Here is a 17628-nt window from a genome sequence, read left to right as displayed (position 1 = left end):
CTGCTTCTTATTCTGTCCCTTCACTCACTGGTAAAAAGCCTCTCTCTCCGTATTTCTTAGAAGCCCCCTTTAAGTACAGGAAGGCTGCTCTTAGGTCTCCCCAGAGCTTCCTCTCCTCCAGGCTGAACAACCACAGCCTTTCCTCATAGGAGAGGGGTTCCAGTGCTCTGCTGCTCTTCCATTTCTATTTTCTTATATCAGGTTCAGGTGGCTGAGTTTAAAAAATTGATCTAAACCAGCAGAAACATTTCTGTGTTGTTTCGCTTGCTAGAAGTGCGGTTACTGCATGTGGTGTCTGGGACCTGGAAGACAAAAACACCTTCATCCATGCATCCTCCAAGAAATAACCCTGGACTATTCAGAGACCTGAGCCAAGACCCAGGGCTGTGATTGTTGCCTGTCCTTGCTGCCTCCTGGCAAGGTGTTTGATCCCCATACCCTGGTCTCTTCTGCCCTGCTCCAGCAACGTCGGGAATATTGCCAGGGAAGGGATGCTTTTATCCTTTTTTTATTCCCTTTCTAATCCTCTGTATTACCAGGGGCTTTTCAAAGCTGATTTTGACCTGGGGCCTATGGTGGGGCAGGAGCTGAGGCACTGGGCTCTGGATTTGGAGCAATTTAGGGAAAAACGAGGCTGGAAACAGGTGAGGGAGCCTGGTGCTCACCAGAATCAGCTCAGACATGAAACCCAGGGGTCAGGATCCCAGGGGAAAGAGACTGCAAGTTGCCTTGTCTTGAGGAATTAATGTGGCAGCACTGGAGAAAAGGAAATAGAAGGGAATTTAAAACAAATACTGAGAAATATCAGAAAAAAAAATAGAGAAGAGATGGGGACAGCTGCAGGTAAGGCAACTATTGCATTACAGGAAACTGTAGAGGAGATCCAATTCTGTAATGCAATGTATGCGATAAATGGTCATATAATGCCTTGCTGTATATCCATGTGTGACTGAACTAGGATGCCTACGTAGTGGAAGCTTTTCCAACTCCTGCTAGGAAGGAAATATCAGTAGTAATTCAGCTCCAGAAATATATCTGTTAAGAAAAATAAACAAAATAATTTGTCTTCTTCCCCAAAGACTTGCATGGGGAAGGCGGAGAGAGTAGATTTTTTTTTTAAGGATTTTCAGAAGGAAGGAGGAATGGGACATGCCACGTTCTTTAAAGAAATTCTTTCTGTCTTGGCTTCACAGAAAATGCTAGAGGTCACTGAGCCCCCAGATGGGAGATGTGGCAATATGTGTTGGAGGAGGTACAGTGGATCTCCATTGGCTAAGCATTTTCTCCTGTTCTACAGTCTTCTGTGCTGCAGTTACATGAGACTAGATTATTCTGCTGAAACAAAATGTCAGTGATTCGTTTATGGATGTTTTCACTGTTAAAACTTTATCTTGAAGATTTTTTTCCCCCCTTTCTTTAGCTGAATGTGTCAGCAGGCACAGCTTGGGGGAAATTAGCTCCTGGTGTGCCCTTCAACTTGCTGTGCAATGAAAGAGCATCTTGATGGATGCCAGACAACAGGACTGATGAAATAATCTATCCTACTCCTTTTACCCTTGGCGAAACTTGTCAGTAACTGCTGAGCAAATCATAATGTGACTGAATAAAACTGTCATGCGAGGTCATGAAATCATGACTGGGAACTGACGAATCTACCGTGTCCCCGGGAAAGCTGGTACAGTGCATAATTACCATTGATGAGAAACATTTCCTTTCTGAAACCCACTTTCTGGTTACTGCTCAAAGCTGTAAGACTTGATGCCTTTTTTCCCCCCATGGGCTGACTACAGCAGCCCTTGGTCGGGGTGGTTATCAAGTCCCTTCTCAGCTTTCTCTCAGAAGCACTGAATAGGACAGCTTTCTCCAGCAGCTTGCTCCAGGGCAGGCTTTTGAACCTCCAGTCTGCCCTGGGCTGTCTTCTGAACTGCTCCCACGTTGTCAACACCCTTTTAACATTTTGCTGCTGGGACCAGGCACTGTGAGTGGGTTCCTGTTCAGATAACAACAATGCATTTAGATATCCAGATGCAAGTCTGTCTCTCTCATATTGGATAGCTTGATTCAGTTGCCTAAATACGGACATTGGTGCCAATTGAGAGGCTCCAGCGGGGCTGAGATATGGGCAGGGGTGATATGGGAGGTATGAAAGACCTTTAGGGACCAGTGAGGGCAGACAATGATGCTTTAGGATGTCTCAGGTACCCTTAGTGCCTACACACCCCACCCATGGGTAGACACCTGCTCTTGGCTGGTTGAATCTTGAACTGAGTGCCCACGGATACTCTCCCATGCAGTGCAGGAGGGAGGTAGTGCTGCCTCCAGCTGCGATCCATCTGCCTACACAGCAATGGGCTTGGTTCACCCCCAACCACGAGTTAGCCTGGGAGGCTGCTGAAGGAGCTGCTACATATCATCACCCAGGAGCCCCTCTCTGCAGCAGCAGCAGCCCAGCACTTCAAAGGAATGATCTTCAGTTTTCTTCTCTAATGTGTGATCTTGCATTTAAGGTTCATTAACACCAAGGACAGAGTGAGACAGGCTGATATTTCACTCATTATTCACCACCCACAACATCTACCACATGAAATCTTTGCAGACAATCTCAGGACACTGAGCTGCCTCTGATATGCTCCTACAATGACCCTCTAAGGTCTATCAGTTAACCAGTTTTAATACTCTCAGTGTCACAAAGCAGTAAATCAAATGTGCCTTTATAAAGCGAGGGATTTTGTTTGATCAGCGTGACTGTACTGCCAAAAGGATAATGGATGCCAATCTTTTTCTGTCTCCTATGTCCCCACACAGGCCTCTCTGTCATTTAATATCAGACCTGCATCAATTTATCCACCTGTGGTAATGCGTTTGAATGAAAGTGCAATATAAAACCATTTTTCTGTGTTTTCATGGTTCCTTGAGCGCTGTGGGCACTTGCCTCTATCTTTCTAATTTCTGTTTTACCTCTTTCTTTCCTCAGTCACAATTCCTAGGGTCAATTACCGCTTTTATACGTAGTCGTATGCCTTTCTCATCTTTCACTTACTTGAGTCTACTTGGGATCTTTGCTACTGCTGCCTCTTTGTGCACAGCGACTGACCAGGTAAACACTCCCCTGCACCTTGTCCTACATCCACGGGATCACTGTTAGACCCCACAATGAAATTTGCCCTGGCAGAGCAACAGGATATGGTATGGAAGGAGGCTGCTTTTCCCAGTCCCTTTTTTGGCGTAATTGCAATTGAACCCTGACAAATACTGAACCTTCTCAGGCTCTGTGGCAGATGCCACCAGCAAAAATGTGCAATAATAAGTGTTTCTGTTTTCTCTGTCCTGCTGGAAGAGTGCAGATGTCAGGGGCATCTAGAGCAGAACAGGACCAAAATCTTGTACTATCTCAAACCCAGGAGGCAGGATCCTTTCTCAGTCCTTTCATGGTGAACTTAACTAGGTGATTTCTTATGGCAGGAATGGCAGAATACACCTGAAAATCTGGTGATAGGATGTGTCCACTTTGTTGAAGATAATCATAGAATCATAGAATCACCAGGTTGGAAGAGACCCACCGGATCATCGAGTCCAACCATTCCTATCAAACACTAAACCATGTCCCTTAGCACCTCGTCCACCCGTGCCTTAAACACCTCCAGGGAAGGTGACTCAACCACCTCCCTGGGCAGCCTCTGCCAGTGCCCAATGACCCTTTCTGTGAAGAATTTTTTCCTAATGTCCAGCCTAAACCTCCCCTGGTGGAGCTTGAGGCCATTCCCTCTTGTCCTGTTCCCTGTCACTTGGGAGAAGAGGCCAGCTCCCTCCTCTCCACAACCTCCTTTCAGGTAGTTGTAAAGAGCAATGAGGTCTCCCCTCAGCCTCCTCTTCTCCAGGCTAAACACCCCCAGCTCTCTCAGCCGCTCCTCATAAGGCCTGTTCTCCAGCCCCCTCACCAGCTTTGTTGCTCTTCTCTGGACTCGCTCCAGAGCCTCAACATCCTTCTTATGGTGAGGGGCCCAGAACTGAACACAGGATTCGAGGAGCGGTCTCACCAGTGCCGAGTACAGAGGGAGAATAACCTCCCTGGACCTGCTGGTCACGCCGTTTCTGATCCAAGCCAAGAGGCCATTGGCCTTCTTGGCCACCTGGGCACACTGCTGGCTCATGGTCAGTCGCTGTCAACCAACACCCCCAGGCCCCTCTCCTCCAGGCAGCTTTCTAGACAGACTTCTCCTAGTCTGTAGCTGCACAGGGTTGTTGTGCCCCAAGTGCAGGACCCGGCATTTGGCCTTGTTAAACCTCATCCCATTGGACTCTGCCCAGCGGTCCAGGCTGTTCAGATCCCTTTGCAGAGCCTCCCTACCCTCCAGCAGATCCACACTTCCACCCAGCTTAGTGTCGTCCGCAAACTTGCTAAGGGTGCACTCCAAGGGAAAAACTATTTTTTCCAGGAGAAATGCTCATTGGGAGCAAGTAGAGCAGGTACATGGTGCACCTCAGACCCAGGACATCCCTGCAGATCATTAAGGTTTCGGTGCTAACCAAGCTGCCTATCACTAACCTTGTTAAGAAAAACGATTTGCAGTCCTGCCTTTATCTCCTCAGTTATTGACTTTGATGGTTTGAGGCTGGTTTTCTTTGAAACTGTTCACAAGTACAGCGGGGCTCCTGGCTGCTTTTCCAACGTGGCAAACTTGTTTTCTGGAGCAAGAAGGAAAGGGGAACTCAGACCACTTGGTGTGTGTGGTAGCAATGGGTGAGATGCATCAGAAACACTGCTGAGCAAGAGCCCTGCTCAACACAAACAGCATAAGCCTGCCTGGAAACAAGGGACCCCGGGGCTGCCTTCCTCCAATATGTAGTTTCAGATGAGTAAGTGCTAAGGAATGTAACCCTGAGGAAAGTTCACTATTTGTCCATAACTGACAGGCTGCTAGAGCAGGAATGACTTGTAATTTTCCACACATGGCAAGAGATCAGCCATATTCTCTGTGATCAGGGCACAGGAGCTGAGTCTAAATACTGCTTGAGGCAAGTCAACGGTGAGCCAAAAGTGTTCTGCTGGTGCTACTGCCGCCTTCTACTGAAGGAAATAAGGTGGTGCCACCAGGAAGGAAGAGTGACAATCTTCTTGAACACACATTTGAATGCAATGCCAGGTCTCACTACTTCTTCTCCACAATGTGCTTATAGATCCTGAATAAAGCAACAAAATCAGCAGTGCTCTTGCTTTTTATTGAGCACTGATGACCAGCAAGAGATTTGATTGGAAAGCTTGATTCTTCCAGCTCCTGAAAATCTTTAATGTTGACTCCTCTACCTGGGATTTGTGGGACTGTTTCCGCAGCACCGTGCCCAGCTTCACTATCAGCAAAGAAACAACACGTTCAGTTACACCATGATAACCTCCTATGTGGTCATACATTACCTGCAGACTTTGTCCTGAGAGTTGTAACTGGTGGGTAAGGACCTTGAAAAGGTGAGAAATATGGTTTTAAGAAATTAAAGACAGTGGGGATGCTGAGCATGTGAGTGCTCGTTACCTCCAGAGAGGCTGGTCACCGGGTAAGCAGGCGGCAAATGACAGTGCTCTCAGACTGGCAAATTAATGGGCTGTGACAGCAAATGTGATATCCAGCTAGAATCAAGCTAATAAACACTTGATTTATTCTCCTCTAGATTCCTCAGTGAAACAATTTGTTAAAAGTGCCTTGGCTTAACAAGCAGAGCCCTGCAGCTCAGGCTTTGCAGAGTCCTCCCTCAAGTTATAAACTCTGCAGTGAGTGGACGTAAATTATTTGGGTGAATATTTTGTTCAGACTGTAGAAGGTTTGGTCTAAGTCCTTATAGCTTGGATCAGTTCTGGGGAATTGTGGAGAGGAGGGTGCTGGCCTCTTCTCCCAAGTGACAGGGGACAGGACAAGAGGAAAAGGCCTCAAGTTCCGCCAGGGGAGGTTTAGGCTGGACATTAGGAAAAAAATTTTCACAGAAAGGGTCATTGGGCACTGGAACAGGCTGCCCAGGGAGGTGGTTGAGTCACCTTCCCTGGAGGTGTTTAAGGGACAGGTGGACAAGGCGCTGAGGGACATGGTTTAGTGTTTGATAGGAATGGTTGGACTTGATGATCCGGTGGGTCTCTTCCAACCTGGTGATTCTATGATTCTATGATCCTTCTCCTCAGCACAGCTGGGTAAGCATATGAGGAATCATAGAATATCACAGAATATCAAAAGATGCTGAGGGCTACCTCAAAGCCTGTTGGCAAAAGTGGGGGCCATTGAGGCCACTGCTTGTCACTTTGGCAGTATTGGCTGATGGCCTCCTCCTGCTCATGTCCCATCTCAGCTTGTATTTAAAGCATTTAGATTTCTTGTAGCTGCGTACGGCATTCAGGCTTTGAGCAGCAGCCCAACAGAGTAGGAATTGGGGATACTGGTGGATGAAAAGCTGGATGTGAGCTGACAACATGCACCTGCAGGCCAGAAGGCCAACTGTATCTGGGCCGGCATCAAAAGAAGCATGGTCAGCAGGTCGAGAGAGTGATTCTGCCCCTCTACTCTGCTCCAGTGATCCTACCTGGAATACTGCGTCCAGATCTGGAGCCTTCAGCACAAGAAAGATACAGACCTGTTGGAGCCACTCCAGAGGAAGGCAATGAAGATGCTCAGAGGGCTGGAACCTCTCTCACACGAAGAAAAGCTGAGAGAATTGGGGTTGTTCAGCCTGAAGAGGCGAAGGCTCTAGGGAGACCTTGTTGTGGACTTTCAATACTTAAAAGGGGCCTATAAGATGGGGATGAACTTTCTAGCAGCACCTGTTGTGATAGGGCAAGGGGCTATGGTTTTAAATGAAAAGAGGGTTGATTCAGACTAGATATAAGGAAGAATTTTTTTACAATGAGAGTGGTGAAACACTGGAACAGTTTGCCCAGAAAGGCTGTAGAAGCCCCATCCCCGTAAATATTCAAGGTCAGGTTGGAGAGGGCTCTGAGCAACCTGATCTTGTCAAAGATGTCCCCGCTAACTGCAGGGGAGATGGAAACTAGGTGACCTCTAAAGGTTCCCTCCAATCCAAACCTTCAAACCCAAACCCAACCGTCAGCCCCGCCAGACTGAGCAACAGGTGAGGATTTGGGGATTTGGCCTGGTTGAACATGGCTGAATAAGGCCATACAAATAAATCACCTTCCACAAACCAGGGGAAAACTGGCAGAAACTGGTATGGTAGAAAGGCCCTGCCCTGAGCATTACCCACTGCCACCAGGTAGAATCACAGAGTCATAGAATCACCCGGTTGGAAAGGACCCACTGGATCATTGAGTCCAACCATTCCCATCAAACACTAAACCATGCCCCTCAGCACCTCATCCACCCGTCCCTTAAACACCTCCAGGGAAGGTGACTCAACCCCCTCCCTGGGCAGCCTCTGCCAGTGCCCAATGACCCTTTCCATGAAAATTTTTTTCCTGATGTCCATTCTGAACCACCCCTGGCAGAGCTTGAGTCAGTAGGTCAGTTCAGAGCTGAGGCAGCACCTATCAGGGTGAAGCAAACGTACGATGAGAATGTGAGGTTTGGACGCTGTAAGCTGTGCCTGGTGGGAAGAGGCTTTGCCATGCCGGCACTGAGGATACCCCAGCAGCATTGGTGGGGACAGGACTTGCTGAGCTCCACCTGCAGCTGATCTGAAATGCCAGGGTCTGGGTGGAGGTGGGTGCTGGGGTCACTCCTCTGTCTGGGAACTCAGGGTGGACAGTCTGGTGGGAGATCTGCGCCAACAGCATGATTACACAACACACCCGCCTCACCCAGCTGCCTGGGGCTGCTCTTACTTCCACTCAAGGGTCTAAATTCCTGTAATCAAAGAAAGCATGAAACTAATGCAAATTTTGGGGTGTTTGTTTATTGTTTTGTGGGGTTTTTTTTTGTTTTTTGGGGTTTTTTTTAAACACACAGTACTCTGCTTCATGCCTAAAGTCAGAAGAAAAGAGCATCCTTTCACACAGCCAAAGAGAGGGCACGAGCCAGCTGACATCCCCTGGTGTGACGTGGAGCACTGGCACCTCAAAGCAGGGCAGGAGGCTGCTGCCTTGAACCCAGCTCTGGCAAAGGAGCTGGCTTGAAGATGCCGGTCTCCAAATGCAGTTCCATCATGGAGGAGGATGTATGTGAAGGGAGAAGGCTCCTCATGCTCGCTTTCCTCCACGACAACACTAGTAGGTACTGAGTACTGTGCAAAGCATGTAAACACTGGGGAAATACCTCAAGGAATAATTGTAACTTGGTTTAACAGTTGTAATAAGAAAACTAATGTGGACACTCATTCCCAAATACCATTTTGCTGCAGCTACAGCAGCGCAGAGGTGCAACATGTTCCCTCACAGGACCTCACTGCTCTCCTCTGCCTTTCCTCTCCCTGCAGAGCCATCATCCCTGGGACAGGCCTTTGATCTCCTGCCATGGGCTTCCAAGAAGAGCAGCTGAGCTGCATTGATAGCACCCCCATTGCATCATGGCAGTTCCTGGCAGCAGCTTAGGGCTTATGGTCTGGTGGCTTTGGAGCCCTTTATGGAGGTAGGAGGGTAAATAAGCTTGGCTGGGGTGGGGCGGGTTTGCTTTCTGACAACCCCCCAGCAGCTGTCGGGGTGGCAGGAGATAGTGGGGCACTATGTGGGTGCTGGTGAGCCTTTTGGGAGTTGCCTGCCACTAACCTGCTTTCCTGGTACAGAGCAGGAACGTGTCTGTGCCTGCCTAGGCGGCCGCTTTGCAATGTTCGCTCTCCTGGGATGGAGATGTATATTTAGATTTGCATATTGTGATGGACATTTATTGTAGAAGCTCCCAGAGAACATGTCCAGGGTGGTTGTCTGCATCAGTCCGATGTCCTAAATAGGACAAATAAATACCACAAGCCTAAATTCTCTGCTGGTCATTTCTGATAGGTCCCAGCTGAGCAGAGCTCACACTCAAATTTAGAACCTTGACACTGATCTGCTGAAATGGATAATTGATTTGAATTTGCAGTGTTAGAGGTGATGTCAGAAGGGAAGTACTTGTTTTTTCTTCCAAACCCACTCATTACAGCAAGAAACTTAACACAGTATCATTATATAGTTGAAAGGACTGTATTGCCTGCCCTGAGGAGTCAATTTTCTGATGTCTTCTTGCCCTACTTGCTCCTTTTCCAGCCAAGTAGAGCGCAGAGCTGGGCTTTGTAACTCTTTGTCCCAGTTCCTGCTCAGATGACAGTGACTGCCTGGTGTCATTCAAGGACATTGTGCATCCCCACATGGCAGAAAAGCCTCCAAGTCTCATTAAGCTCCTGCTTTCGTTACAGCCGCTTCAGGGAAACCACTCTGGTTTAAGGGCACAGATCTTTAGTGGAGTTGGGTCAGGAGAGTGATGTTGTTCAAAGAAAAGCAATGTACGGAATGTAAATTAAATGCTGACTTTTAAAAGAAGATGAATCCTCTCACTCTCCATAGCTCTTCTTCTCCATACTTGCGTTCTCCTTGTGATATTTATTTAAAACATCTGGAAACTGGTGGCACGTGGAGTCAGTTTCTCCGGGAAGACAATTAATTTTTCACAGAAAGGGTCACTGGGCACTGGCAGAGGCTGCCCAGGGAGGGGGTTGAGTCACCTTCCCTGGAGGTGTTTAAGGGACGGGTGGACGAGGTGCTGAGGGACATGGTTTAGTGATTGATGGGAATGGTTGGACTCAATGATCCGGTGGGTCTCTTCCAACCTAGTGATTCTATGATTCTATGATTCTGTCTCTGAATGCAGTAATTGCTGATGAAAGTCTAAATGAATTGGTAGGTAGGAGGGACTAGAAAAGAGAAGCAGGGGAGCAAGACAGGGATGGGGCCAACATGGCATTTCCAGAGCTCTACCATGAGGTTCAAGAAGGCCAAGTGCATGGTCCTACACCTGGGTCAGGGCAATCTGTGGATTCGATGGGGGATGACACGATTGAAAGCAGCCCTGTGGAGAGGACTTGGGGTGATGATTGATGAGAAGCTCGCTATGAGCTGGCAATGTGTGCTCACAGCCCCGAAAGGCAAACCGTGTCCTGGACTGCATCAAGGGAAGTGTGGCCAGCAGGGCGAGGGAGGGGATTCTGCCCCTCTACTCCTGTCTTGTGAGACCTCATCTGGAGTGCTGTGCCCAGTTCTGGAATCCTCAGCATATACAGAGCTGTTAGAATGGGTCCAGAGGAGGCCACGGAGATGATCCAAGGGCTGGAGCACCTCCCGTATGAGGACAGGCTGAGAGAGCCAGGGTTGTTCAGCCTGGAGAAGAGAAGGCTGTGGGGAGACCTTCCAGTGCTTAATGGGGCTCCAGGAAAGCAGTGGAGGGACTTTTTACAGCGGTGTGGAACGATAGGACTAGGGGGAATGGCTTTAAAATGTTAGTGGGAAGATTCAAACTAGACAATAGGATAAATTCTTCACGATGAGGGTGCTGAGGCCCTGGTTTAAGTTACCCAGGGAAGCTGCGGCTGCCCCATCCCTGGAGGTGTTCAAGGCCAGGCTGGATGGAGCTTGGAGCACCTGATCCAGCGGGAGGTGTCCCTGCCCATGGCAGGGGGTTGGAACTGGATGATCCTTAAAGTCCCTTCCACCCCAAGCCATTCCACGACAACGACCTCCCCCCGCTGTGCCCCACGCTCAGTTCCGCCCCGCCCCGCCCCCTCCCCCCGCGGCACAAAGTGGGGCGGAAGGGGCGGGGCCTCCGCGCTCTCCCGCCTTTTCCCGCGCTCCGTTGGCGCCAAAACCGAAGGGCGGGACTTGCTCTCCCGCCGCCGCCGCCACAATGGGAGGCGGGCCGGCGGCCGGCGGGAGGGGCTCCAGCCAATGGGAGCGCGGGCGTAGGCGGCGCCAGCCAATGGAAGCGCGGGGGCTGGGCGCGAGACAGCCAATAGGGGCGCGGCAGCCTACGGGAGCGTGGGGGGATGTGGGAGGGCGGCAGCCAATGGGAGTGCGGGGGCCTCTAGGGCGCGGCAGCCAATGGAAGCGGGGGGGCGGGAGGCGGCAAGGAGCGGCAGCCAATGGGAGCTCGGGGGTGGGGTCAGCGCCGTCCGTGATTGGCCGGCCGTGCGTTTTGGCGCCAAGTTCGAAGGTGATATAAAGGGGGCGGCGCGGGGCTCGGGGCTCTCACTGCCGCCGCCCCCGCTGCCGCCATCATGCTCTCCGCCCGCACCCCGCTCGCTGCCCGCCACGACCAGCCCGGCGCGGCGCCCGCCACGAGCCTGTCGCCCATGAAACGCCTGGCGCTGAGCGACAAGGAGAACACGGTGAGCGCCCTCCCCGCCTCCCCCGCCCCCGCCCGCCGCCCCCGCCGCGCTCTGACCGTGCCCCTCTCTCCCCGCAGCCCCCGGCGCTCAGCAGCGCCCGCGTCCTCGCCAGCAAAGCGGCCCGAAAGATCTTCCAGGAGAGCGACGGGAAGCCGGTGAGTGTGGGAAACGAGGGCGCTGCCCCCCGCGCCCCGCCCCCCCCCCCAGGCTCCCCTTTCCCCCGGTGGGGCTGACGCCAAAAACGCCGCAAATCAACTCCCCGGGGCTCGTTTTGGGGCTTTGGAAAGCAAGTGTCCTTTATTAGGGCTGGGAAATGCAAGGAGTGATCTCCATCCATCGTGTCCAGCCAGGCTAGAGCTGCTTACAGGTTATACTTCTCACTTACGTGCCTATAAGTCTGTCAGAAATCTTACGCGTACTCTGTTACCTCCCAAGGTCTAATTTATTGCTATTATGAGTTTCGCAACGGTTAAATCTCTTGCTAATTGGGTCTTTGGAGCCAGCTCTGCCTCTTCCTGCGTTTGAGCTGGGGAAAGGCTGCAAGCAGAGGGGGTCGCAGAAGCCACATCTGCTCAGCACAGATCACACTTGAGCACAAGGTGTTGTTGTCTCTAAAGAATGAAAACAGGGTCTGGAAAACCTCTCTTTGAAAGAAACATACAATCAGAGGGATGTTCTGTGCAACTTTCGAAAAATACAGTTACTCATAGGAAACTTTACCCTGCTTTAGATTAAATCAAAAATTATTCCACCTCCTGTAATAGTAACTACTTCTTGTAACAAGGTGGGAGCCATCAGTCCCTGCCGATGCTGCCCCAACGTCCTTTTCCCTCATGGGGATCTCCCTGCCCCCCCTGCTTCCTGCCAGATGCCAGTGTCCTCTCGGCCCGACCCTTCCTTTTCTTATATTCAGGCACCGCGGGGCGTGGAGGAGGAGCCACTGCTGCGGGAGAACCCCCGCCGCTTTGTCATCTTCCCAATCCAATACCACGACATCTGGCAGATGTATAAGAAAGCTGAGGCTTCCTTCTGGACGGCAGAGGAGGTGAGGGATGGCTGGGTTTCAGCCCTTTCTGCTCGCTGTGCCCGCTCACAGCCCTTGGGTTCTGACCCTGCTGCAGGGCAGCCCGGGACACCAGTCTGGGCTCCTAACTGAGCCTTTTGTCTCCTTGTTTATGTTTTAGGTGGACCTTTCCAAGGACATCCAGCACTGGGAGTCCCTAAAACCTGAGGAGAAGTACTTCATTTCTCATGTCCTTGCTTTCTTTGCTGCCAGTGATGGTATTGTCAACGAGAACTTGGTAAGCGTGTAGAAACAGTCTTGCCAGAAACATTGCTTTATGAAGAAAACCGGATAACTACACATTTGACACGCTTGCCAGATGATCTAGTTTGTTTGCTAGATCGTGTCTTGTTACAGTGTTACAGTGTGTAATGCTGTCTTGGGCTAATTAGCAAATTGGGGTTGCTTTTGTAATCCACAAGTTTGCCCAGTCCGCATGGAGCACTGGGTGTTGCCTCACAGTGACACTGCTGGCTCAGAGCCCTTATCCTGCTTTGGCGCTCGCTGTGCTCCTTTCCATAATTGGGATGAAGTAAAACTGAGAAGTTTTCCCATTTCTCTTGGGTCCAAAGAACAAATGACTTGAAGCTGTGAGGGGCTACTGCTCTTCATGTAGTCCACATGTCTGGAATTAATCTGTATTCTGTGGGCTGAGTAAGAGCTGTTAGACAGCATCAATGCTTCTAACCAGTTATAAATGCTCTTGCAAACACTCCTTTATTTCCTCTAGGTGGAGCGGTTCAGTCAAGAAGTACAGATCACTGAAGCCCGTTGTTTCTATGGCTTCCAGATTGCCATGGAAAATATACATTCAGAAATGTACAGTCTTCTCATTGACACCTACATTAAAGACTCTAAAGAGAGGTTTGTATTGCTTGATGATGAAAGGCTCAAAACTCTTTAAGTGTTGAGATTGAAAAAATTCCCATCAGTCACTCTCTGATTTTAAGGCTAGTTATAGGATTTAAACAGGGTTTATAGAAAATGACATGGCAGCTTAGGAGTAGCTTTATTTCAGAATACCTTCTTGCATATGAGCAAGAACTTGCTTAGATGAAGAGTGAAACTAAAACCATTTAATGCTGAAATAAGGGAATGAAACTATATAAAAGATAGAGCAGTCAAATAAGGGGATTATGTTAAATTACAGTAAGTGCTCATACGAAGGACCCCTTTGGGAAAATGTCTTTGTGAAGGAAATCACTTCTATTCAAATATCTTGAACCCAGTGCATTTAGTTAATAGTGAACGCTTTACGTACTATGAGTTGTCCTTACTCATATAACTATTTTGCTTGCGCTGTGTGTGTGGGGAAACACATTGCATTTGCTGAAAAGTGGTTTTGGGTCTTGATTAAAAAAAAAAGTGAAAAACTTTCATAGCAAGATGAATCAATTCAGGAGTGATACCTTATAACTAAATGCAGGGCTTTGAGCCGTCCTGACTGAGTTACTCTGGTGTTTTCTTGTCAGACCAACACGCTCTTGAGCAAAATGTCATGTGGTATCGCAATGCTATTTGCAATCTAGGTGTATTTAATTGCTGCTGTTTTGTGTAAAGCTGTCCATGTAACTCTAAAATGCTCAGTTCCAGTAAATATTTAAGGAAGAGCTGCTTATATGACAGCCCTGGTGTGCAGCGACTGGAAAATAGTCTGGCTTTTAAAGTCACATTCAACACTTGATGAAACAGTACTCCTCTTGATATTGTCTTGGGAATTCATGTGAACTTGTGTTAATGTGATGGGTAGATGATGAAAAGGTAGTTGACTGGTGCGAAATAAGATGGACAAGGATACTTAATTACCAGGGTGAAGGTGCAAAGCACTTGTAAGTAAACAAGACCTGTCTATAGCAGTGAGTTCTTACTGTAGTAGTTCTGCTGATGTCAGACCCTAATGACTTTTGTCCTTATCAGGGAATTTCTTTTTAATGCTATTGAAACATTACCGTGTGTTAAAAAGAAGGCTGACTGGGCCTTGCGGTGGATTGGGGACAAGAAAGCAACATATGGTGAGTACATCCTACAATGTAGGAAACGTGGAATTCCCTAAAACAGATGAGGCAACCAACATTTCTCCAGACTTTACAGTTCATAGAGCTTATAGTCAGGTGGAGAGAATGTGTTCTCCAGTAGAAAATACTGGTATAAATTTTGAAGATGAAAATTTTCATTTTGCAAATGAGCTGCTGACATAAATCTTTGTACAATTGCTGGCATTTTGAATAATAGGTGGGTCATGTGCCAATCTTCATGTGTGGCTATATGATCAAATTGTAAATTGCTGTCACGAGTCCAGAACTGTACTGGCCGTTTATCTCTAGCAGACACGTAGAGCTGTAGCTCCTCTGCCTTGGTGATACTGGGTGTCTCGCTTCAAATGCGAGATAAGATGGTACAGATAATTATTTCACTAGTATGAAAGCATTCTTCATGGCCAAAGTTCCATATTTAAGGATGCGCAGACACTGACTTGTACCAGTGGCTAAGATGACTGCTCTTTTTCAGTGTGCAGTCTTTGAAAAAGGAAGGTATTGATGGCTAACCTGTGGGAAGGAGCCTTGGCTTCAGCTACTTGGTAGCTACTCTAATTAGTTTTTACTTCCTCTCATGTTTCGCAAAATGACCAGAAGCCTTTACTGTAACAGTTTTTAAGGACAGGCTATGGCGTACTCAAGGAGAAACTCTTTCATCCTCCTTGGAGGACATGATTCTCAATGGCTTATTCACAACTTCTAGGTATTAATCCTGTTAAGTTTTCTGTGTGATATCGCTGTCAATCTTTTCTTAACAGGAGAGCGTGTAGTAGCTTTTGCAGCAGTGGAAGGAATCTTCTTTTCTGGTTCTTTTGCATCAATCTTTTGGCTGAAGAAAAGAGGACTAATGCCTGGACTCACTTTTTCTAACGAACTCATCAGTAGAGATGAGGTATGAATCAAATTCTAGCAGTTAAGATGGTTATGTGCCACCGTAGCTCAAAGTAAATGATATTCAGTTGGAGCCTATATTTTAAAACAGGAGTGTGTTTAGAAACAGGCTGTCTGTAAAGCTCACTAAAGTGTGTAAACATGTGTCATTGTGGATCTTAAGCAGAGAATGAATGAACTTAGTATCTTACTTTCCTGAAAGTAGTTAAAGGGTTATCACCAACTCTTGCACTCAGTGTACCTTGCCTTTTGGAGCCTGTGCAACTGGTACTGATTGAACTTGCTCATGCCTCCTTCTGGTTAGGATGAAGGTTTATCTGTGGATAAAACTAAATAACATGGCAACTGTGAAGATAGTGCCTAGATATTGGGCTATTTATTCTGTGCTACTGAATTGAGTGGCTCTTCTAAATCAGTGTTGCTGAAATAATTTTCTGAAACGTCTTTTCAGGGTTTGCATTGTGATTTTGCCTGCCTCATGTTCAAGCACTTGATACACAAACCATCAGAGGAGAGGGTAAAGGAAATCATCATGAATGCTGTTATCATAGAACAGGTAGGTGTCTGCGCCTTGTATAGCAACTTGATCACAATTAAGCAGAAAGCTGGGGAGCTGTTGAGTGTAAAATAAACCCTGGATGGTATGGAGTGAATACTGCTTTCTGTGCCTAAAGTGCTTCTGTTATCTGCAGGAATTCTTGACGGAAGCATTGCCTGTGAAGCTGATTGGCATGAACTGCAATTTAATGAAACAGTATATAGAGTTTGTAGCAGACCGGCTTATGTTGGAACTGGGATTTAACAAGGTAAGGGTCTAATACCCTAACTCTTTCTTTGAAAAAGATAATATTAAGTTTAATCTCCTCCAGAAACCCAATTCTAAAATGGCTGCAGCAATATTGGCCTAACTTGTAAATCCTGTTAGCAATCCCACAGCTAGATCTTCTTTGGAGACCCACAGAAGGAAAAGCAAAAGGATGTTAATGAAAAGCAGCTATATAAAAGCTCCTGTGCTTACGTCTTCTGTAAAAGGCAGGAACAAATACAGCAGGGAAGTCTTGGGGCAGAGTTTTTTGTTCACTACGTAGTAAGCCTGCTGATGTTGTCATGAGACTCCTTCCAGCTGTTCTCTAAAACTCTTTTAAGTATTCAGGATGTGAGCATGTGTAGTGACTATTGAATTACCTTTATGTTTCAGATCTACAAAGCAGAGAATCCTTTTGACTTCATGGAAAACATCTCTCTGGAAGGCAAGACCAATTTCTTTGAGAAGCGAGTAGGTGAATATCAGAGGATGGGAGTGATGTCGAAGCCAGCAGACAACTCTTTCACCCTCGATGCGGAATTTTAAATGGACTGAGACCGTTTGAGTTAGTATGCATGCTCCCCTGTTTACAGGGTAACATTAAATCTATTGAGTCACAGTGTGACTTGATGCCTGTACTAAAATCCCACTCTTGAAAAATGTGGCGATATTGGTACTTTTTAGCAGGCTAGTGTAGCTCCAGCAATAAAAGCCCTTTTCATTAGACTTTGCCAGTGGTGTTCATAGGATGTTTAGATGAATCTGTTACAACATATCCTACTCCATTTTGTGAAATTTAAGAGTATCTCCAGGAAGATGGGAAGTTATGGGCAGAGACCACTAGCTTCTGTTCTTAACATAAGCAAAAGAGCAGTCGAGAAATTCTAATTTTAAATTCACTGAATACTCTACAGGAAACTCTGGAGGCAGCTACACGACCTCACTGCTTTCTTAGCAGGTTTTTTAAGTTTGTCTTTTTTATTTTTTGTTTTAATAGTTTGTATATAAACCTGGCACTTTAATGTTTAAAATAAATGTCTTGTCATACTCAACAGTTGTAAAATGCAAGTCTAAATAGACTTTTGGAACCTAATCTTTCATGACTTGTGCTTCTTTCCGGGTATGTAACTTAAAAATGGTGCTGTGAAATCAACCTATATTGATTTTTGAAATCTTTTGAAGAACAAGGAAGAAACTTGGTATGGAAGGTAAAGAACTTTAGTTGGATATTCTGGGTACTGGAAAATATCTGGCTTCTGGATTTAACTGCCTTTTCTTTAATATCGGGGAACAGAATTCCATATGATAGTAATAAAGACCTGATAGGATTCAGTGTTGTACTGGCTTCAGAGCTGCAATGGGCAGATCTATCTGTTAATTTCTTTCTGAATTGCAGACTTTTCAAGGAAATCTGCAGGAAATAGCTGCTTAGTCACGTGGTTGGTAGATATCAAGTGAAATTGCTATGCTTAGCTCTGGCTTTCAGATTGGCTGTGATGGTGTTTCAGGGTAAACTCATGTAATTCAGGCTGGAGCAGTATTCTTAGCTT

The 17628-nt window shown here is 47.3% G+C and overlaps 2 protein-coding genes across 2 annotated transcripts in view; both read left to right on the top strand.

The window, feature by feature from the left end:
* KLF11 (KLF transcription factor 11) overlaps positions 1-17628 on the top strand; it is a 469199-nt gene that overhangs the window by 60003 nt on the left and 391568 nt on the right. The gene's annotated exons all lie outside the window — the stretch shown is intronic.
* On the top strand, positions 11165-17134 carry RRM2 (ribonucleotide reductase regulatory subunit M2). Its single transcript, XM_069851054.1, has 10 exons — positions 11165-11283; positions 11361-11438; positions 12197-12328; positions 12468-12584; positions 13077-13210; positions 14264-14358; positions 15141-15274; positions 15725-15829; positions 15966-16079; positions 16472-17134. The coding sequence occupies exons 1-10, from the start codon at positions 11173-11175 to the stop codon at positions 16622-16624; spliced, it is 1173 nt and encodes a 390-aa protein (XP_069707155.1). The 5' UTR covers positions 11165-11172; the 3' UTR covers positions 16625-17134.

Source organism: Phaenicophaeus curvirostris, chromosome 2 (genome assembly GCF_032191515.1).
Source record: "Phaenicophaeus curvirostris isolate KB17595 chromosome 2, BPBGC_Pcur_1.0, whole genome shotgun sequence".
Lineage (NCBI taxonomy): Eukaryota > Metazoa > Chordata > Aves > Cuculiformes > Cuculidae > Phaenicophaeus > Phaenicophaeus curvirostris.
This window is presented reverse-complemented; position numbering and strand designations above follow the sequence as displayed.